Source organism: Salvia splendens, chromosome 12 (assembly GCF_004379255.2).
Source record: "Salvia splendens isolate huo1 chromosome 12, SspV2, whole genome shotgun sequence".
Taxonomy (NCBI): Eukaryota; Viridiplantae; Streptophyta; class Magnoliopsida; order Lamiales; family Lamiaceae; genus Salvia; species Salvia splendens.
In genome coordinates, this window is record NC_056043.1 from 32,187,913 (window position 1) to 32,207,554 (window position 19,642).

At 36.4% G+C, this 19,642-nt stretch overlaps 3 protein-coding genes across 5 annotated transcripts; 2 read left to right on the forward strand and 1 right to left on the reverse strand.

The window, feature by feature from the left end:
• Positions 1–331: 331 nt before the first annotated feature.
• LOC121759336 (outer envelope protein 64, mitochondrial-like) lies at positions 332–7,884 on the reverse strand. 3 transcript variants are annotated; one of them, XR_006041645.1, is made up of 14 exons: positions 7,500–7,884; positions 6,903–7,055; positions 6,371–6,495; positions 5,675–5,800; positions 5,187–5,369; positions 4,915–5,056; positions 4,488–4,656; positions 3,689–3,823; positions 3,348–3,548; positions 2,386–2,513; positions 2,248–2,299; positions 2,010–2,079; positions 1,481–1,624; positions 332–569 (listed from the first exon to the last, which is right to left on the reverse strand). XR_006041645.1 is itself a non-coding variant. In XM_042154891.1 (13 exons), exons 1-13 carry the CDS (start codon positions 7,736–7,738, stop codon positions 1,542–1,544), a joined length of 1,797 nt encoding a protein of 598 aa, XP_042010825.1. In that variant the 5' UTR covers positions 7,739–7,884; the 3' UTR covers positions 1,314–1,541. The 3 variants fall into 3 exon arrangements, 2 of the variants coding, with proteins under 2 accessions (XP_042010825.1, XP_042010824.1); XM_042154891.1 differs by lacking the exon at positions 332–569 and having other exon boundaries at positions 1,314–1,624; positions 4,924–5,056; XM_042154890.1 differs by lacking the exon at positions 332–569 and having other exon boundaries at positions 1,314–1,624.
• Positions 7,885–9,938: 2,054 nt separating this feature from the next.
• On the forward strand, positions 9,939–13,388 carry LOC121759252 (ubiquitin carboxyl-terminal hydrolase 3-like). The gene is made up of 6 exons (XM_042154788.1): positions 9,939–10,196; positions 10,949–11,065; positions 11,402–11,500; positions 12,164–12,328; positions 12,469–12,650; positions 12,727–13,388. Exons 1-6 carry the CDS (start codon positions 10,080–10,082, stop codon positions 13,133–13,135), a joined length of 1,089 nt encoding a protein of 362 aa, XP_042010722.1. The 5' UTR covers positions 9,939–10,079; the 3' UTR covers positions 13,136–13,388.
• A 337-nt stretch (positions 13,389–13,725) lies between these two features.
• LOC121758049 (ubiquitin carboxyl-terminal hydrolase 4-like) lies at positions 13,726–17,045 on the forward strand. The gene is made up of 6 exons (XM_042153487.1): positions 13,726–14,050; positions 14,799–14,915; positions 15,160–15,258; positions 15,908–16,072; positions 16,220–16,401; positions 16,478–17,045. Exons 1-6 carry the CDS (start codon positions 13,910–13,912, stop codon positions 16,884–16,886), a joined length of 1,113 nt encoding a protein of 370 aa, XP_042009421.1. The 5' UTR covers positions 13,726–13,909; the 3' UTR covers positions 16,887–17,045.
• The last annotated feature ends 2,597 nt before the right edge of the window (positions 17,046–19,642 follow it).

Genomic DNA, 19,642 nt, shown 5'->3' on the forward strand with positions numbered 1-19,642 from the left:
ATTTTTAGTCGTGGATGGGGATTTCTAATTCTATCCAAGCACAATTTAATCCACTAATTAAAGACTGATTTCTCTTCCCAATCTCCAAATTGATGTTTTGTACATGTACGCGAAAACAATGTGATATTTTATACTCTACGTCTTCTTTGCTCCCTTTTGCCATTTTGTTGACTTTGGGCGTTCTCTTTGCATAAAATCTGTGGAAGCTATGAAGTTCGAGATGAATATGCAATGCATTAACTTCAAAATATTATAGATAGTCAGTTTTTATGATTTATTCTATTCATAAAAAAATATTATATCTAAGACAAAAAAAAAACCAAACAAAAACTAAAACAAAGTAGCATTAAGAAAAAAACTTAAATATGGACTAATATCACTCAAACATAACACATATCCTCAAAATAAGATTTAAAAGTTCCATCTTCTCTCATATGATTCTCTTTCCACAATCTTCGACTCGCGCCTTTGGCTCTTTGCCTTTCACTCTTTCTCATAGGACTATATCTCCACCGCCTCTGTCTCTGTATATTATTGCAGGAGAATTCTCGTCGTTGGCCGCTTGAATTCTTCAAGGAAACAGTAATGAAATTTATCTAATGTTTATATTGAAAAGATAATTCCACGTGAAAGAACATGTATTTATAGATAAAAATTAAAGATCTCAACAATTTTTAAAACCTCACCATACATCATAGGGTAAAAATGCATTTAACTTGCTAATCAAATAACAATTAAAATGACTATTAATTTTTAATTAAAATCATTATTTAATAAAATTAGTGTAACTGCCAGACTCCTTTAACCATGGCTGAATTATAGCATATTTTGTATATGTCATACGCTGAATTATAGAGTATATATTTGGGTGAAGTTTCGTAACTGATATCCACGTTCAAATTGTAGTATAAATTTACATGCGGTTACATTATTATTTTTTTGGCTATGGTTGAATTTGTTTAGTCATGCGAGTGAGTATTTTATAAGATGTCATATTAAATAAAATTTGTTTATAAAAATAGCTAAAATAGATGCATACAAAATCATGTAACCGTTCCGTCACATAAAAATGAGCAATTGATGTGACACAAGAATTAAGATAAAATTGATAAAGTAAGAGAGATGAGGAAAATGAGAGTTAAAGTAGTGTTAATGAATAGTAGGACTCACATTATTATTTAACGGTGTTATAAGTTGTAAATAAGTTAATGTATAAGGGTAGTAAACTGCGATAAGTTTCCAAAAATAGAATGCACATTTTTGTGGGACGGCCGAAGATGAAAAGTGCACATATTTTTATGGGACGGAGGGAATATTAAGTATATAGTATTCAATATTGGAATTTACAGATATTCAAAGTCATGCCCAAAACTTATAAATTATTAAAATTAAGGCCAAAACTCTTGTCTTTTATATTGTTATAGATATCTCAGAATCAAATAGCTTCCACTGATTTTATCCAAAACTCGAGAATCCTTACCGAACTGAAGAATCATTGCATGAAACAAGAGCTTGAAAAGACAGATGAAGCAGAAGAAGATTCAACCGATTAATTTTCTTAGCCTCTTTTCCGCTTGGCTCGCGACCTTGTTTTGTGGTTCCAGAACGAGTGCATGCTTGAAGTCTGTGAGTCACACGGCGGATTATGAGATTAAATTCTAGACAAGTTGATAACTATCCGCTTACCAAGAAATATCAAAAAAAATTTATTCCTAGAAAAACAACACAACTCAATTTGGGGGTAAATAATGAACTCAAAAGTTTACTAAACCAGAGTAGCTAATATCTTGGGATTTGCAACTTAATTTTGTGCCTAGCTTGATGTATTGATAAAGTTGATTATGCTCACTAAGCAGGATGTATTGATAAAGTAGAAGGCATGATGCCCATACTTTGGACGCATCAGAAGGCAGAGAGAGACGAGAATAGCAGCGATATCATGAGCTGAAACTGTAACATGTATGCTACAATAATGCACTAAAGAACTGCAAGTGTTCATGAGTCCTGACCTTCAGCAGCTTCTTTGTAGAAAAGCAGTGATTCTTTAGCTGTCCCTCGTCTCAAATAAGCCTTCACGTACTGCAGGGTGGAGTGGGGAGGATGAAATAAAGTCAGATAACACCCAACATGGAAGCAGGTAAAATACAAATGGGACCATGAACATGTTGATTTAGTGGGGAAAACTAGATTCAGAAACAGAAACATAACAGCAATATTATTAGGAAAAGCAAGAGCAAGCTCCCTGACCTTTTTATCCAGAGATATTGCCTTGCTACAGTCTTCTTCAGCTTGCTGGTAGCTGCACAGAAAGCTATGTGTAAGGACAAAATTTTGTCAAATGACTTAAGAAAATGCTGCTTTAAATAATGGTGGAATGTGTCCAACCATCCCAACTCCAAATAAGCAGCTGCCCGATTGGAATAGTAGGCAGCATTTGCATCATTCAATTTGATTGCCTCGGTATAAAAATTGACTGCCTTATTCCACTGTTTTCCTTTGTATGCAGCATTACCCTGTAGGAATATTATGTAGAAAAGAATGACATTAGAAACCATCCTGAAGTAAGAAGGCGTCATAAGAAAGGAAATTTATGCAGAACAAGATTACAGATGGTATACTACTCGAAGAACTAAAAATATAAGTACAGGACAGATATATTGTTGTCCACTAGAACAGGTATATTCCAGACCAGTAGCAAATTGAGATCGCGGGCTTGTAAAGTCCAAAGTATGTAATATGTGCCATAGAAACAAGAACGCTATGACATTACAGTGTCGCATTTATATCTCTCCAAATGGTAACCTGATCAGCCTCTATCAGTTAATCCGGAAGAAAGATGGCTTACTAAAACTATCGTTGCAAATCTTAAATTTAAATCCAAATCTATATACTGTCACCCCTATTGCAGTTTAGATTGTTCCAATGGCATCTTTAGGGCCATAGCCACACTCTGTGACAAGGACATGTTATAAGGTTTAAAGTGCAATCATGTCTTTTGAGCTTCTATTTCTATTTGATTTCCCCTCTTTTTCCAAGTGTTAACTGGTTTTCACCTAGTGTGTGTCTTGTCATGTTGTGGGTGACTGGGTGTGGGTGTGTTATCATGTTGTCCGGCAGGACAAAAACATGCCAGCGCTAAAATCTTTACTCTCACTCTGACAAGCATAGTCACTACATACTTCTAAGTCCATCAAGACAAGTTCACCCAAACAAATAGCCTTTCGGAGATGTGCATCTTACAGTAAAATAACACTACACCTCTAAAAATATCATAAGAACAATTTGAGTTGACATTTAAAGAAACTCAAGAGAATTTAGTATCTCATTATCAGAGTGGAGAAATGCACCTTTTCTTTAAGAAGTTCGGCAGTATCCATGTTATTGTTGGTATCAGGCAGTGGAGAGGAACTGGATATGATGCCGGCTTCTTGTTGAAGAGAGGAATACATATCCAAGACAGTATCAAGTAGGAATTTATCAGTCCCATGTGATGCAACAAGTGATATAGAAACCGGAGAGTCATCATGTATCCCAAGTGGAATCGCTGCCTACAAATTCAAAATTACAAGATGAAAGATGACCATATGGGTATATTAGTGTATGGCAGATACTTGGGAGTCCTTATGGAATGGTTGGGTGCATGGGTGAGGATTGTGAGAAGCAACCAAAACCTTGCTATATAGATTACCTGACAACCTCCAGACATACTTGTTATTCCCAACAAAGCATATGTTCTGTCATGGAACTCAGCAAGGAGACTCTTTTTGGAATTTAGCTTGGGCGGGGGATCACACACTGTGGGAATTATTAATATCCCATTATCCTTCAAAAATAAGCATACGTATATAAGAAACAAAATCTACAACTAGAAGAAAGAATCAAAGAATATATCGCAACCAACAAATGTTTCAACAGTAGAAAACAAGAAAGCATCCATCGTTCTTCCGCACTCCACGAAATACTGGCTCCTACTTTATTAGCAGAATACAATTTCCATCAATCTAAAATACTTGCTTGGACTATAATAATTCTTGCATCTCTTCCAGAATCCATAATGCTCAGTTTAAGGTACAAAAGCACTCATTCCCAGCTTAATTAACAATACCACTGTGGTTATGGATTTAGAGTATAACAGTATTCTCTATCTAACCATATAATGGAATCATAAACATGATAGTGATATTAAATTTTCTCTTCAAATTCAATTAAGTTAGCCACCAACACCAGATGAAACCAAGGTCAATTAAAGATGTAAAATATCCCAAACTTTTGTCTGGGTCTAATATTGCCACCAAAGTTTTCCTTTACGCCAATTGATACATCAAAAGACAAACATGGGTTTTCCCAAAAAGGAATATTATGAATTGTGATGTACCGAAGAATAAACAAGAACTATCTAAAAACACCCACCAGAGAGCCCCAAATCTCAGTCAATCTTGCCGCACAATAAAGGAGAAGCCTACACTGTTGAAAATACGGTGGCATACCTTCAAAAGGCTCCGCAGAGCTGCTCGTATTTCTGCTTTAACTTTATACAGACTTTTTACATTCTCTTGGGTCGTGTTTATTGCTGCCAAAACACGATTAGAGATATCAGGGCCTAGTTTCGGCTTGATGGATTTAACCCACTCTTCATGATTGATTTTGAACTCATGTCTGAAAAGCAAAAATGATGATCAGAGATAAATAAACTAGATACATTGAAAATATTGGTCAACTTAGATCCTTGCATGGAAATCAACTTTTCTTCATTTGTATTCCTTTCCACGAGAGGAAGAAATGAATAAAAATTTAAGAAGCTCCAGCAATTTATTTGCTGAGAACTGAAGAAAATTACTTGTATAAGTTGCTACATATACTACAACTTCATAATACAAGATCGATTTAGCAAATAATTATATTTTCAGGGAAAACCTTTGCAACAGTAGCATTGCTGAAGACAATGCTCTTAATGTAGCTGCAGTTTGCTTGTTTGACGATTCTTCAAAGAAGAGTTCCAGGCTCGGGACATTTGATGCAATGAACTGACCAAATTGAATATGTTTAGGTTTCCCATCTACAACATAAAGAACAAATGTAAGGTCAAAGGAGATGTGCATATATTTCGAAATATTTTTTCCCTATTAGCAAACTAAGTTGAAGCAGAAAAATAATGTATTTGTATTATAAATGGTGCAAAAACTTACAGCCAGATAACTTTTCCATTGCTTTGCTCACGACAGAGACAGTCTTATGAAGGGGAACCTTTGACAACTGGAAAAGGTCATCAGCTATAATTATGTGCCGGGTCCTTTTAGGTTCAAGTGGACTTAGCCGTAGAAGAGCATGTCCCACGCGATGCAACATGGATGGATCAGATGAAAACCATCCTACGGTGATGTTGATATCAAAATACAATATCAAAAATGGACAACAAATAACATTTTACATCTACTTAAATCTTCAGCAAGAAATCAGATACGAGAATCACACATGAAGGAACAAGGATGACATAATGATCTGATGACCACAACCCGACTAGTGCACCCAACTATTTCCAAAAATAACCTTTTTAGAATTTTTGCAATTCAGCGCAGGTGATTATCATAAATTATAAATGTTGGTGTACATATATGCCTTGGCAATCTAACAAAATTTTGAACTTCTTAAACTGCAATGTACACATACGACATACCAATAGTATCCAAACTCTGGGAATTTGGCAAGACACCAACTGTAGACACGAGTCCATGAGATGGCCTGAATCCAAAGATACCACAATATGCTGCTGGTACTCTTATACAGCCAACTGAATCGATGCCTACAATACAGTTCAAATTCATGAAATCATGAAACAGCAAGCTTTCCTAGGAATGCCAATATTTTAATGAAATTTGTACAAAGAGATAGGGATGACAATAACCATCATAAAATTCAGAAAATGGCTAGTACAAAATCATGTAGCAAAAACGACATTGAACAATTCAATCATAGGATAAGACAACATTATGGCATCAACATATGTTTTAAACTAACTAAACGTGAACTATGATAAAACTACAAAAATACATTTATTGTGTTTTTGTTTCTTTCCTGTTAGTAAGGAATAAAATAAATTAGGATCAGTTTTTAGTTTTTAGCTACATGCTATAGTGAGGATTGAGTTAGGAAGAGCTGTGAGAGTATTAATCAAAGGTAGAAACATGATGCTGGGGAAAGTTTTCACTATGTTCATTATTATCAAAGCACCTATATATACACAAGAGTTCTAATAGATTTAGGAAAAGACTATAGTATTCTACAATTTATTCACCCTGCTGAACATGTGAAAAGAGTGGAAATCTAATAAGACATAAACCTCAGAAATTTTAGGATAAGAGCAAAATATCACCTAGAGCAAAATCTACAATTTGGGCGGCAACAGCCACTGCAGATCCACTAGATGAACCTCCAGGAACAGAAGATGGCTTTTGAGGGTTGATTGGAGTTCCATAGTTTTTGTTTTCCCCTATTATCCTGCACTTATAGTCAAGAATGACAATCAGTATCCCTCCACAACCTCAGACAGATGTAGATTGATCATTGATGTAACAAATGACGGAGAGATAGAGAAATTGACAAGAAAAAGGAGCGCAGCTAGCAATCCTTCCCATACCAAGAAACATATTATCCCAACAAAAAATGCACACATTCAAAAAACATGCGGTCCAATATAAAAATGCAATATAAAAGAGGGACAAGAAGCAGCCAACAGTCACAACACCTAGCTTGCACATAAAAAATGCCCTGAACAGTTCTACCTTAGACTAGCATGGTAACACTGATACCTCAATCTAGCAAAACTGATTTTGGGGCATTTCATACCTCATCTATAGTCAGAAGAAGCAGTGCAATAAAAAAAATCCCAAAGTAAGAAGTAATACCCAAAACCAAGCTGATCCATGACTGTCTTTCCTACACAGGTTGCCCCACTTCGTAGCATTGTCTTCACCGCTTCAGCAGTATTTGATGTTGCCTCATGTGTCCTCTTCCAATCCGCACTTCCGTACCCTGTTATGTAGCCCTTCACATCAAAGCTACAGGACACACATATGATAAAAGCTATGAGTAACAACATTCGTACTGATCTCATAAGACCTTGCATCCATAAATCAAGGTTCACTTTCGATAAAATCAACTACTCCCTCCGTCCCCCAATTTGAGTCACTCTTTGACTCGGCACGAGTTTTAAGGAAAAGTTTGAATGTGTGGTGTAATAAATGGAGTTAGGTAGTGAAATGTGGGGCCCCTTTGACTTTTTGTGTAATAAAGGGTGATTTTGATGTCCAAAAATGGTAAGTGGGAAGAGTGACTCTTATTCGGGGACGGCCCGAAATGGAAAAGAGTGACTCAAATTGGGGGACGGAGGGAGTAACATCTAACTGGATCAAACCCCACTGAACCAGAACATAAGTCGGTGAACCAAGACATGTTAACATCAATCAAGTATAAGTTGAAGAAGAGCAGAAGTAATTACATACTTATCACTGATAGCGAAGGTGAGACCAGAGAGCGGAAGGCGAGCAGCAGGCGGAGGAGGCTGAGGATATGGAAGAAGCTCGAATCGCTCAACGAAAGCTCCGAAATCTTCACTAACGCTGCTCTTGGCGTTGAGGCGGCGGCGATGAACCTCGGCGAGGATCAAAACTCCGGCGAGGCCCACGCCGATCACCACCCACACCTTCGGATGCGATACATTTAGCTTCGACAAATTAGGCATTTTAGCGATCACAAAATAAATGATGATCGGATTGGAATTGAATAGTCGGCGAATTTATAAGGATTTTTGCTCCGGCGGCACCACCGCCGTCGAGATTTTTGAAGGAATTACTAAGATACAGGGGTTTTAGAGAGAGAAAGGGTTTAAGGAGGAATATATATACTCTCAAGTACAAGTAGAAGAATATACTCTCAGTGAAAAAATCAAGTGCAAGTAATTATTTGATTGATAAATTATTAAATTTTTTATTGCTGTATTAGCGGGTTAATGAAATTGTATTACGAAATGTAAATTGTTGGCGTTATTGGCTGATCGAGACATGAGCTGCGGTGGAGCTGCAGCTTGATCAAGGAGAGAAAGAGAAAGAGAAAGAGAAAGAGAAAGAAGAGACAGCTTGATCAAGGAATAAGGAGGAAAACTTGATCAAGGAGGAAGGAATGTAGCTGTTAGAGGCGGTTATCAATTACGAGCTAATTTAGCGGCTTCTACCCGTTTGATGTTTAGTTCATAGCGGTTGTAACCGATTAAGTAGTGAAGCTCTTGTTCACTCACTTGATTCATTATGTGTATAAATAGATTAGAGAGTTCGCTGTAGAAATATACGCTTGTAGTTACTTCTTGAGCTCAATAAAAGATTCCAATACAATTCTCTCAAATCTTCTTCCATCTTCTTCCCTCAAAGATATCTTGTTCTTATTCAATCATTTCACTTAGTTCTCCAACATAAATGATAGTATAAGCTTGGAGAATGTGTAACTTCTTATCAAATTACTTATAACCTACGCCAAATGAGAGGTGTAATTGTGCATACATCATGAAATAGTAAAATGAAATACTTTGCATATATAGGAATTATCGTTTTCAAGTTAAAATGTCGAATGGGAAATTTTCGACTAAACACTGAAATCGACAATTTAATCTACTGTTGGCTTGTAGCATTTCTATCAACTTAAGAAGTTTTCACTCTAATCAATAAATAAGTATTTGAAATATTATTTTCGTGAATAAATGAAAAACTATTGTCATCTTTAAAATTAATACTGAAAAATGTTACTACGTTTATAAATAAATTATTCTCTTAAAGTAATTAAGGCCTCACTTACTTGAAAATATGAATCTAAATTTCCGAATAATGCATATTCGACGTCTTACAAGCACATTTTAGGTATTACGCAGAAGCAATAGGCTTTGTGTGAAGACGTAGAACAAACATTCTATTTTTGAAATAAAATACTACTACTATAATTTTGATGAATTTCTCATTTTAATTACAATTAAAATAGTATTAAATAAAATAATTTAAAAAGAAATAAAAGATATTAAATCTATATCCCCGGTGCATTCGATCACCATATAACTATATAAGCACATACAATATCATACACTAATTAAAAGATTGCAACATAATTGATACAATTAGAGAATATTGTAATAAAATTGATACTATATTTTGCAAATTGAGATGTAACTGATATAATCACTAAAAATATGACAAATTCGATTATTATGTTATCCCCAAAAATGCGTATGAAACACAATTAATACACATTATATATAATCGTGTAAAAATCTCAAGCATATAGTTAATCGTGTAGAAGGGTAGAAGCATTTCATTAAGACTCATATTCCACAATGCATTGGACAAGTGTGATACTTACTATGCATTCGTTCGATTCGACTACCAACTTTACACGTCGGCGATAATTTCAAAGACCAAATTTAATGAAGTTTTTCGCTTCTTAAATCAACCGAGATAGTGGGGATCAATTGACTCTCAATCCTACCCAAATCCACGTCGTCCACTAATCATTATGTTAGTACTATTATTTCCTAAAAAAACAAGTCAATGACAATATTTCAACGAATCATCATAATCTGATAATATCCAAGAGATTTATCATAGACCCAATTCATATAGGTCTTTGTCAAAATCTAATTTTTAAGTGTGGCATTAAATTTATTTTTTTATTAAATAATAATTGTATGTATTTATATTACATCATCCGTCTTTTAAATATATGAACTATTTTTTTAGGTAGTCTTTTAAATTATAATACCCTTTTTATTTATAAATCATTTTTTATTAATTTTTATTTCTATTTCTCTTATTTTATTTTATTACTGTACGTTAAAATCCATATTTTATTCATTTTAAAAAAAAGAAAAAGAAAATTAAGTCAATACTTTTCTCAATTCTCAGTAATGAATGAATAGATACATCGTAGGTGAAGAAAACAACAATCTAGATTTCACAAAATCAGCTCATCACAAACAAGAGAGCGTCTCATAATCAATCTATAGAAGAGTTAGAGAGAGATCGGTGGATGGTGTTACACTAACAATGGGTGTGGCGGGCTCCAAGTTAGAGAAGGCTTTGGGCGACCATTTTCCCGAAGGGGAAAGATATTTCGGTTTGGAGAATTTCGGCAACACTTGCTATTGTAACAGTGTTTTGCAGGTCGTTATCTTTAATCATCTATCTCTCTCGATTTTATCGATTATGTTTGATTTATGAGGATGTTTTTTTGTTTTCTTTAGTTGAGGGATTCCTAATTTTTATGTGGGTTTAGGTTTTTGAATTTGGCTGATTTTTTTTTTGTTATTTGGGATTAAAAGTGATGAAGGGAGAAATTCGACAGTTTGATTGCATAATTTGCATTGACTAAGGTTGATCATTTGATTATCTGGGCAAATTCTGATTGGTCTGGTTTGAGTGGTGGCTGGATATAGAGACTAACTCTTGTATTGGGTTTGTTGGTTTGGTTTAGGAGATTTGTTGAGGTATCAATTTTTAGTTGATTTGTGTTGGGTTGAGGCTATGGTGTGCTTGTTCTTCAGTTTCTTGGTGGTTTTAACAGAATAACTTCGGATGGGATGTCTATTACACTTAATAATTCGAGATGAGGTGTCTTTGTGCTTCATCTTTTGTATATGTGATAAGCACCCTGTGCTAATTGTACATGTGGAATAGGTGGGGTGGTTTTCAAGTTGTTTCATATCTTTGAGGGAGTAGATATCTATGATTTTACTTATGTAAAATGAAGTGATATAGAAACAAAATCTTCCTTCATAGGATAATCAATAAGAGAAAGTAGATTCAATTGTCATGTATGTTGTGTGACTGTGTGGTGTGCTACAAGAGTCTCTCACATGATCTGAGAGACTCGGTTGTTTTTCTACTACTTTTCTCTGATTTGTTTTGTTTCTCAGGCTCTCTACTTTTGTGTACCATTTCGTGAACAATTATTGGAGTATTATTCTAACAACAAAAGCCAAGGCGAAGCAGAGGAAAACCTTTTAACTTGTCTCGCGGAACTTTTTTCACAGGTAGTGGATGTGAGGGTTGCAACTGTTCGAATTTGGTATCTTTTGAAATTTGAACCTTGATAGTACCTAGAACTGTTACCGTTTGTGCTAACATACTGCATGAGGGGAAAATTCATTCCTGTTAGAATAATCCATTAATTGGAATAGTAATTATCATGGTTCCTAGTGAAATTAAGAAACCTACTCCTACTTCATGATAATTTTAGAACCCTGTTTCATCCGTTAACAGGAATCGTAACACTTCGCCTTCAAAATTACATTATGGGTTATTTTGTTGGGTGGGGTGGGGTTATCATTGAGTTGGGACTGACAAATTTATTTGACATTTTTATGCAGATAAACTCTCAGAAGAAGAAAACAGGTGTAATAGCTCCAAAACGCTTTGTGCAGAGGCTTAGAAAAGAAAATGATGTTTTCCGAGGATACATGCACCAGGTATGTACTTATAAATTCGGTAGTTCCATGTGTAGATAGACCGTAGACGTAGTGAACGACAATAAAGAGGCTGCATATTTATGTATGATAATAGAATATGTTTTTCCCCACAGGGATGATTCTGTATGTAGTCAATAAATGATTTGATCAAAGCTCTTCTGTAGTTTTTAATGTGTTTTGAGTAGTTTGTGGTTGCCCTCATGCACTTTCAGACTTTAAGTTAAGTACAAAACGAGAAATATTGTCATCTATTTATGTCATTTGGAGAGTCATAGTCTCTCTCACTTCAGTCACTTGTTCTTTTTATCAAAGACAAGAACTTAATTTTTTGCTTATCTGGTTATGTGGATTTTTTTTTAAATTCAATTTAAAAATATTTTTTTTATCACCAGTGTCTTCATCCATAAGTTGCTTGTTCTGATAGCTGGGTTGAATTTTTATGTTGATCAGATTGTCTTTACTAAAACACTTACTACTTTTTTAAGAGCATTGGTTTATTGAAATGTCTCATAAGGTCTTTCTGTTATTACAGCTTGATACAACTGAGATGTTGTAGCTTATCATGTATTATATGGTATGGCTTAGCAAAAAGGGTTCTTGATTATACATCTTTCGTTGTAGATATGTTTACATTAAGTGATATTATACTATCCTGTCATGCAGGATGCTCATGAATTTCTGAACTTCTTGCTAAACCAACTTGTTGACATACTGGAGAAAGAGTGTCCCAAACCTACATCTGAGAATGTTTCAAATGGGCCGAGTAACGGTCATGTCAATGGTGTTAAGCAGGAACCTCCAGCTACTTGGGTCCACAAAAATTTCCAGGTAAAGCCAATGGACATCTTACGTCTTCCAAATTTTATTCGTTACTCACATGTCTACCTGCACTCTGTCATTTTTATGCCACTGTCTATTTTTGCCTAATACATATTTTTCTTATCAATGTTGCTTTGAATAAAATGCAGGGTATTCTCACGAATGAGACGAGGTGTTTAAGGTGTGAGACAGTTACTGCAAGGGATGAAACATTCTTAGATTTAAGCCTTGATATTGAACAGAACAGTTCGATTACAAGCTGCCTCAAGAACTTCAGTTCTACAGAGACCCTCAATGCGGAAGATAAATTCTTCTGCGACAAATGTTGCAGGTGGGTTGCCTTGTTTACGTTACAACTACACATTCACGACGAAGAAGGTTAATTTGTTTATCTTATCTAATCGCAGTTTGCAAGAAGCCCAGAAAAGGATGAAGATAAAGAAATCACCTCGCATCTTGGTGATTCATCTCAAACGATTCAAGTACATGGAACAGCTAAACAGACACAAGAAGCTATCCTATCGGGTCGTGTTTCCTCTGGAGCTGAAACTCAGCACCACGTTAGATGCTGGCGACTCCGTGTACTCGCTGTTTGCTGTGGTAGTTCACGTAGGAACCGGGCCGAACCATGGGCATTATGTGAGTCTCGTAAAAAGCCATAATCACTGGCTGTTCTTTGATGATGAGAATGTGGAGATGATTGATGAGTCGGCCATCCAGACGTTTTTCGGGTCTGCCCAAGAATACTCGAGCAACACCGACCATGGGTACATTCTGTTCTATGAAAGCCTAAGTGGTGATAACAAGTCACTCTGACCTTACTTTGTGTGGCTACCTCTGTTTTGCCATAGCATGATTTTGGCAACCTACCTGCAAGGCTTGGTCTTTGTACAGGAAAACTCAGCCTCACAAGTCTAGAATAGTGATATGGAGTGTACTTTGTAACTTCGACCTCAATATTTTGCTACCAACTTGATGTTTTTGGGCAATCCTCTCTCTATTTTTATTTTTCCTTTCTATGTTGTACAATATTCTTGAGGTTATAATGGCTCATTTTTCTGGAGTCTAACATCTTTTTTTGGCTAAATTGTGGTTAAATTTTAGTTTGCCTTGCAATTTTTAAAATTAGTTGGAAAAAATCTTGAATCTTGGATTTGTTTGCAACTATTCCATTATACAAACATTCATACTAATCAATTCTAGCGTCCACATTATATGTTCCTAAAGACCATGTAATGCTCAATTCTCCCTAAATTCAATTACATGATAATGTTCCTAAAGACCATGTAATGCTCAATTCTCCCTAAATTCAATTACATGCGACTATTTAGAAATTCGTTATGATTTAATTGTTCATTTTGGAAGTCACGAGACATACTAGAAATTTGACCAAACTTTGTCGGATATTTTTTTTTTATATTTCCCCAAAATGACATACTTTGTGGGTGTAGAAAACAACAATCTTGATTTCAGAAAATCAGCTCCTCAAAAAACCCAAATTCAAAAGGGGATTCAATAGAAGGCGTCTAACAATCAATCCGTAGCAGAGAGAGTAGAGAGACAGAGAGAGGGATAGAGGAGTTCTGGTATATGGTGGATGGTGTCACACTCACAATGGGTGTGGCGGGCTCCAAGTTAGAGAAGGCTCTGGGCGACCATTTTCCCGAAGGGGAAAGATATTTCGGTTTGGAGAATTTCGGCAACACGTGCTATTGTAACAGTGTTTTGCAGGTCGTTATCTTTAATTCTCTATCTCTCTCGATTTTACCGATTATGTTTGAGTCGTGAGGATGTTTTTTGTTTTCTTCTGTTGAGGGATTCCTAATTTCTATGTGGGTTAGGTTCTTGAATTCGGCTGATTGTGCTTAAGAGGGTTTTATTTGTTATTTGGGATTAAAAGTGATGAAGGGAGAAATTCGACTGTTTGATTGCATTGACTAAGGTTGATCATTTGATTATTTGGGTAAATTCAGATTGGTCTGGTTTAAGTGGTGGATGGATATAGAGACTAACTCATGTATTGTTTTTGTTGGTTGGTTTAGGAGATTTGTGGATGTGTCAATTTTTAGTTGATTTGTGTTGGGTAGAGGTTATGGTGTGCTTGTTCTTCATTTTCTTGGTGGTTTTAAACAGAATAACGGCTGATGGGATGTCTATTACACTGAATAGCTTGAGATGAGATGTCTTTGGGTTGGATTTTTTGTATGTATGATAAGCATCATGTGCTAATGGTGGATGTGAAGGAGGTCGGGTGGTTTTCAGGTTGTTGCATATCTATGAGAGGTCGTAAATATCTACGGTTTTGCTTATGTCAAATGAAGTGATGTGATGTAGAAACAAAATCTTCATCCCTGGGATAGTCAATAAGAGACATTAGATTCAATTGTTAAAGCATGTTGTGTGGTATTCCACAGGAGTCTCTCACATGTTCTGAGAGACATTTTTTGTTTGCTTTTCCCTGATTTGTTTTGTTTCTCAGGCTCTCTACTTTTGCGTACCATTTCGTGAACAATTATTGGAGTATTATTCCAACAACAAAAGCCAAGGCGAAGCAGAGGAAAACCTTTTAACTTGTCTCGCGGAACTTTTTTCACAGGTAGTGGATGTGAGAATTGTAACAGTTCATATTTGGTATCTTTTAAACCTTGATATTACCTAGAACTGTTACCGTTTATGCTAACGTATTGCATGAGGGAAAATTTGGCTCCTGTTAGAATAATCCATTAATTAGAATATAATTATCGTGGTTCCTAGTGAAATTAAGAATTGTACTCTTACTTCATCGTATTTTTAGATAATTGAGTTGGGACTGACAAATTTATTTTACGTTTTCTGTGCAGATAAACTCTCAAAAGAAGAAAACAGGTGTGATAGCTCCAAAACGCTTTGTGCAGAGGCTCAGAAAAGAAAATGATGTTTTCCGAGGATACATGCACCAGGTATGTACTATTGTATAGATTGTTGTAGTGAACAACAATAAAGAGGCTGCATATATATGTATGATAATAGAATATGTTTTTCCCCATAGGGATGATTCTGTATGTAGTCAGTAAATGATTTGATCAAAGATCTCCGGTCGTTTTTAATACTATGTGTTTTCAGTAGTTTGCGGTTGCCCCAGGCTCTTTCAGACTTTAAGTTAAGTAGAACGGGAATTTATGGTCAGCCATTTATGTCATTTGAAGAATCTTAGTCTCTCTCACTTGTTCTTTTTGTCAAAGGACAAAGACAAGAATTTTATTGTTTTACTTATCAGGTTATGTGGATTTCTTTAAGTTTTTCAAAAAAAATTTAAAAAATTATTCTTATCACTGACTTCGTCCATAAGTTGCTTATTCTGATGGCTGGTTGGCTGGGTTCAATTTTTATATCAATCGGATTGTCTTTCGAAAAGCACTTACTTTTATAAAAGCCTTGGTTTATTGAAATGTCTCTTAGGTCTTTCTGGTTATTACAGCTTGCTACGAGTGAGATGTTGTAGCTTATCATGTATTATATGGTATGGCTTAGCATAACGGGTTCTTGATTATGCATCTTTCATTGTAAATATATTTACATTAAGTGATATTCAACTATCCTGTCATGCAGGATGCTCATGAATTTCTGAACTTCTTGCTAAACCAACTTGTTGACATACTGGAGAAAGAGTGTATCAAACCTACAACTGAGAATGTTTCAAATGGGCCGAGTAACGGTCATGTCAATGGGGTTAAGCAGGAACCTGCAGCTACTTGGGTCCACAAAAATTTTCAGGTAAAGCCAATGGATATCTTACGTCTTCCAAACTTAATTCGTTACTCGCATGTCTAGATGCACTTTGTCATTTTTATGCCACTGTCTGATTTGGTCTAATACATGTTTTTCTTATCGTTGTTCTGATTGGCTTTGAATAAAATGCAGGGTATTCTCACGAATGAGACGAGGTGTTTAAGGTGTGAGACAGTTACTGCAAGGGATGAAACATTCTTAGATTTAAGCCTTGATATTGAACAGAACAGTTCGATTACAAGCTGCCTCAAGAACTTCAGTTCTACAGAGACCCTCAATGCGGAAGATAAATTCTTCTGCGACAAATGTTGCAGGTGGGTTGCCTTGTTTACGTTACAACTACACATTCACGACAAAGAAGGTTAATTCGTTTATCTCATCTAATCACAGTTTGCAAGAAGCCCAGAAAAGGATGAAGATAAAGAAATCACCTCGCATCTTGGTGATTCATCTCAAGCGATTTAAGTACATGGAACAGCTAAACAGACACAAGAAGTTATCCTACCGGGTCGTGTTCCCCCTAGAGCTGAAACTCAGCACCACGTTAGATGCTGGCGACTCAGTATACTCTCTGTTTGCTGTGGTGGTTCACGTAGGAACTGGGCCAAACCACGGGCATTATGTGAGTCTTGTAAAAAGCCATAATCACTGGCTGTTCTTTGATGATGAGAATGCGGAGATGATTGATGAGTCGGCCATCCAGACGTTTTTCGGGTCCGCCCAGGAATACTCGAGCAACACGGACCATGGGTACATTCTGTTCTATGAAAGCCTCAGTGGCGATGACAAGTCACTCTAACCTTACCTTGTGTTGCTACCTCTGTCTTGCCATGGCATGATGTTGGCACCTGCAACGTTTGTTCTTTGTACATGAATAACAGCCTCACAAGTTTAGAATAGTAAAATACTTTGTAACTTTCACTTTAATATTTTGCTACCAACTGATGTTTTTGGGCAATCCTCTCTATGTTTTATTTTTCCTTTCCATGTTGTACAATAGTCTTCACTCTTGATGTTATTGGCCTCATTTTCTAGCAACTTTTATAGGGAAATTGTGGTTATATTCTGGTTCCAGCAACTTTAAAAATCAGCTATGAAAACAACGAAGTTTGGATTTGTTAGAAATTATCTCACGGCAAAATTTTGTTGCAAAATTATGTCTGAGAACATACGTGGATATACTGTGGGTGTTGGTAAGTTAAAATGTCGTCCATTCATATGAAAAAAACGATGTCGCTTGGTTGAAAACCTCAATAAGTACTCCATATTACATGCAGGCGGCTAAAAGATTTCAGTATAAGATAATTATGAACAAATTTGTAGTTTTTTCGGCTGATTTTTTAAAGTTGTAGTACATCTCAAAATTTGGCTAAAATTTATGATTTTTTCGACATAGTCTTATTTTATTTTTCATCTTTTGGATGTTGAAAGTGGCGAATAAGCAATACTCTTAATTACTCCACTTAATTTGAATGTTATTTTATAGTAATACTACAACCACTTGCAGATAGATGTGAGTATTTGGATTTCGGTGCAATTTATTTGCTAAGCTAGAATTACTCGGATTTTGAAGAAAAAAATATGAATAGAAATAAACTAAATTCAGTATTTCGATTTTGGTCATTTTGCTTACCTCTAGGAGCTATGACTTAATGAGCATACTCAGATTATGGAAGGTAGTGTTAGCTAAATAAATTGAATTTAGTTTTACGAGTCCAATAATATATGCATTGATGTCAAAGTAGATATTACCATATCATAAACAAACACAAATCTTTCATCATAATCGTTCCCCAAGAACAGATTTTATGGCAATCATGGATATAATAAATGCATTAACCAATGTAGTCCAATTAATAATAGTAGTCACGGTTCACCTACCATTATTTATTCACGTGAAGCTCGCCTCTAGCTACCTCATTAGATATCTTTATTTATTTAATATTTTATCTTTATCAATCTTGTTACATTGTCATTTTTTTTAAATAATTCTATGCAAATCATTATTCAAAAGCTTGTAGTAATTAAATATAAAAAATTAAAATCTCAAAAATTACAATGCAAAATTTTGAGTAGGTATGGGGCAATAATGTGCTCATTTTTTTAAATTAATGAGAAGATAAAGTCTCAGTCACGGTTAATTAAAAATTTAATGCACCAAGATGGAAAGCGTGCTTAGAGCATCCGCGGAAGTTGAAGGACGACGTCCGTCCGTCCGTCCGCTGTCCGCCGTTGAGCTCTCGCCGCTGGCACAGCACTGCTCGATGCATTGAACACGTCCGTGCCAGTGAGCAGTTGACGTGTCCTCCTTTGATTGGCCAACGACAATACCGTTGGCAATTTTTTTAAAAAAAATGGATTTTAATTAAAAAATCTGATTAAAAAAATATTTTTCCACTTCCCAAAATATTATATCCGTTTTCTCCTCACTTTTAATTTATCTTTCAATTTTTTTCTCCAAAAATTCACATTTTCATCTATAAATACCCTCACTTCCACACAAAAAAATTCACACCGCACTATACAATTCTCATCTAAATTCTCTCATTTCCATTTTTACAATTCTCAATCTTTCATTCACTCTTACAACAAAAAAATGTCCGACTCCGACGATCACCCCTCCGACTCCTGCAGTTGGAACCACGAACGGTTCGGCTCGCAACCATTTCCTAGTCCGGAAATGGAATTTTCGGCCCCTCCTCAAACCCAAAGTTCGCAAGCTCCGGGTGGCTATCAGTCTTACCCGGTGGACGACCAAGATGCCCCCGAGGGGCAATACGGGTGGGCACCCGAACCACCCGTACCTAGAGCGGGAGGGAGCGACGACTCTCAAACTTCTTCTGTTCCTACTCGTGGTGTCCGCACCCCGTACACTCTGGGCGAGAGTATGGTGCACAATGCAATATACTGAGCTAACGAAGAAATCCAAAAGTTCCAGGAGTATTACCTCCAGGAAGAGCGGTCGGCGGGGAGCGGCAGAAGCGAGGTCGACATCATCGGTGCCGCGTTGGCGACCTACCAATCCCAACACTACAAACCGTTCAAGTGCCTCAATGTTTGGCAGGAGGTGCGTGTGCATCCGAAGTATAGGGGAGACGTATCATCCTCCTCTAGCTCATCCGGAAAACGGTCGAGGTCGGTATCCCTATCCGACGCCGGCTCCGATGAGGTGTCCACCCAGCTCGCCGGAGCTAACTTGGGTAGCTCGACGCCGGCCCGAGTAGTTCCCAACGCCAGCCGCAAGGAAGGAAGAAGTCGACGGCCAACCGCCGTCGCGTCGCGACTCCATCTGCCCCCCGCTCCCTTTGTGCCACCTCAACCCCCCACCAACTCGTTGTGGGGGGTTTTGGCCCAACTCAATTTGGCCGATAGGTCAACTATGACCCCCGACCAACTTCGATCGCATGTGGCAATGATACAGGGTCACCAAAGAACATTGGGGGTAGAGCCGGATGAATAGTCTTCCATGAGGGTATTTTTAGCCTTTAATTATGTGATTTTTATTTTTTAGAAGTTTAATCATGTAATTTTTAATTTTTAGGATTTTAATTATGT